Source organism: Cucurbita moschata, unplaced genomic scaffold (assembly GCF_002738365.1).
Source record: "Cucurbita moschata cultivar Rifu unplaced genomic scaffold, Cmos_1.0 Cmo_Scf00002, whole genome shotgun sequence".
In the NCBI taxonomy this organism is placed as follows: Eukaryota; Viridiplantae; Streptophyta; class Magnoliopsida; order Cucurbitales; family Cucurbitaceae; genus Cucurbita; species Cucurbita moschata.
In genome coordinates this window covers 1,129,791-1,132,895 of record NW_019268518.1, presented here as the reverse complement: position 1 = coordinate 1,132,895, position 3,105 = coordinate 1,129,791, and the positions used below count along the sequence as shown (strand labels likewise).

At 30.6% G+C, this 3,105-nt stretch overlaps 1 protein-coding gene across 1 annotated transcript in view; it reads right to left on the bottom strand.

The window, feature by feature from the left end:
• The window catches only part of LOC111463790, a 4,619-nt gene extending 1,803 nt beyond the window's left edge, over nt 1–2,816 (bottom strand). The window contains exons 1-4 of the mRNA XM_023107700.1: nt 2,562–2,816; nt 2,389–2,492; nt 2,132–2,303; nt 1,283–1,387 (exon numbers count right to left, since the gene is read on the bottom strand). Of these exons, the coding sequence (XP_022963468.1) occupies nt 1,283–1,387; nt 2,132–2,303; nt 2,389–2,492; nt 2,562–2,753 (573 nt within the window). The 5' untranslated portion in view covers nt 2,754–2,816. The remainder of the gene's footprint in view (nt 1–1,282; nt 1,388–2,131; nt 2,304–2,388; nt 2,493–2,561) is intronic.
• Between the last annotated feature and the right edge of the window lie 289 nt (nt 2,817–3,105).

Genomic DNA, 3,105 nt, shown 5'->3' with positions numbered 1-3,105 from the left:
AAAAAAAAAAAAAAAAAAAAAAAAAAAAAAAAAAAAAAAAAAAAAAAAGAAAGAAAGAAAGAAAGAAAGGTCAACATTTATATAGTAGAAGTTACTCAGACTGTTACTGATATCTTTATATGTCAAAAGAAGATTTAAAACGGATGAGCGTATACTTGGAATTCCATCATAATTGGATTTGAAGCTACACAAGATGTTGAAGGGCGAGAAGTTGATAATAAATGCTTTAAGCATATTGTGGGAAGTTTGATGTACTTAACCTCAACAGGACTAGATATCATTTATGTGGTTAGCATGATAAGTTGGTACATGGAGCATCCAACAAAGAAGCATCTCAACGAAACAAGGAGAATACTTCAATATGTGAGAGGAACTTTAAAATTTGGAGTATTCTAGAAAGAAAGGAGGTGATCCAAAGACAGTTGACTATCCAGATAGCGATTATGCAGGTGATATAAATTCGGGAAGTGTTATCATGATGAGTTTAGGAGCTATCCGCGGTCTTCAAAGAAGTAGTCTATTGTGCACTTATAACTACAAAAGTAAATTTTTGGCAGTACCAGCATGCTCGTACCAAGCAATTTGGTTAAGAAAGACTTTAAATTCTTAATAAGAAGCAATCAGATTCCACTGTTACCTACTATTGTGATAATATGTCAACTATCAAGTTGTCTAAAAATTAAGCACATCCATTTTTCAATTTCATTTCTGGAGTGATTTGCATTAAAAAAAAAAAATGCACTTTTAAACTCAATTTTTGTAAAAGTGATAGAACAAATCATAGATCTATTCACGAAACTCTTCAAACAATCATGGTTTAAGAAGTTTAGAAGAAAAATGAGGATGTGCGGTTCAAGAAGATGAAGTGAAGTCCTAAATTATTTTCTAAAGAATTCAATTTAAGGGAGGGTGTTGAAGGGTCACTTATAAGTGTAGGTAGGTACATGTATGAGTAAGTACATAGAGGTTCATTAGTTCATATTTAATTAGGCGCTTAGTTTTGATTTGTACATGAATCAGGTGCATTACATGAATCTTCTTTTCTAGCAATATAAAATTTTCTCTCCTAAAAGTTCTACCAAAATTTTATATTTTATTATAGGAATAAATATTAAATTTCTCTAATAAAATTTTTAAAAAAATGATATAAAGATGAGAGATTAAATTATATTTCGAAAGAAATGAATATCATATATGATTGATCAGCTTTAAAAATTATAGGCTTAAATTTATAGATTAATAATGTTTTGTATTCTTTATCTACCTCGAGAGAGTGACATACCTTGTCGTTGAGTTGCAGAGTGAAGCCATTCTCAGAAGCAATCACTCTCAGAAGATTCATTTTACTCTCCAAATTTGGCTTCCTTGTAGACAATTTTAGCATTATCTACCAAATTGCAATCCAAAGTATTAAAACATAACATAACTTAATTAATTATAATATTGTATTCACCGATATTTAAATCACCAAACAAAAAACATACCGATCCAAACTACCTAATTAATAAAATTTAAAACAATTACGTGTCTCGTAAATATTTAATATTTAAATTTGATAAATTTTAGTTATTAATATAATAGAACTTTTATAAATAATAATAAAAAAATAACTCAACGATTATATCAAATCTAATCTAAAAGTAGAGGGTTTGACTAATTCCTATTGTCAACTTTATTTTGGTTGTTCGAGTCATGGACCTAACTAACCCCGTCTACCCCTAATTTTCCCTCTTTGTTGAACTTAATTTTTTTTTTTTTTTAAATCTGATATAATTCATTAAAATTTTTAATGAAATAATAAAATAATAAAATTTATGGAGCGAAGACTTAAACTTGAGCCAGCTTGTAGGAGCTGCTTCCATATATTATTTTTTTATATTTTTATTTTAAAAATATATATAAAAAAATGAGGTTTGACTTTTCTTTCTTTATTGAAAAGACAAAATTTTGTGTATATATGTGTGTATTTAAAATTTTAAAATAAAAGAAATGAAAGTATGACTTGAGAATGAAGTTTTGTTAGAAAATAAATACTTATTGTGGGAGTGTATTATGTTTACTAATAAAAATGCATAAAGATATTAAAAAAAAAAAAAAAAAGACTAAGAAAGTGTAATTAAGTGAGACATACCGAGTGATTTACAGTATTATTGTTGCGTAATTCAACAGCACGAGCAGCAAACTCTGTGCCAAACCTAGAACTCAATACTGATTTAATCTCTTCAAGCTCTGGAAAGTCCTCACATCTTGAAGCTGCAAATACCACACTCGACACTGCCTCCTCCAATTCTTTAGGACACTCTCTAGGTAAACATCAATACTATTTTCAAATTTTCCTTTTGAAAAAATAGGAATTTAATTATGAAAATTCATTGTAAAGTAGCAAACCTTCCAGGTGCAAGGAGGTACAATCTTTCCCTCAACAGATTTAGATACCCTTCCATCATGCCATAAGCATCCATTAGATTTTGATGTCGAAACATTTGCTCGCACTGCGCACATCATCGAGAATTTATGTCGAATGATCTGAAAGTTAATCGAAAAGGGGATGAGAGACGTACGCGAGAGAGGGCTAGTTTGGGAAGGCCTTCATGAAGGAGACGAGCGGCGTCCTTTCGATCTTCGACGTACCGGCCATGGCGAAGCTTCTTTAGGGTTTCGAGGTGCTCCAAAGCGTTTTGAACTAAACGTCTGAAACTAGAGGACCTGCTTCTTCCCAGGAGAGGTTTAAAGACTCTTCTCAGTTTTCTCATCCTTACGTTCTAAATCTCATTTAGATCTCAAACTAAGAAGCTCTGCACCCTGAGATTGAAGAAGACTAATATGATCTATACAAACCAACGTTGACTTTACCTAATGTGAACGTTAAATAAAATAAAGAAATGCTAATGTGAACATTAAATAAAATAAAGAAAGAAAAAAATATATATAAAAAGAAAAGAGAATAGAAAATGATATGGAGAAGACCCAAGAGCCAACTCCTACACCTCTCCCAGCCAATAATAAACCCTACCAGAAATAATGAATACAATAGTATACTATCCTAAGATGAAATTCAATTCTTTCCTTAAGTAAAGTAGACGAGTTGTTCTCTCAAATTTTGGG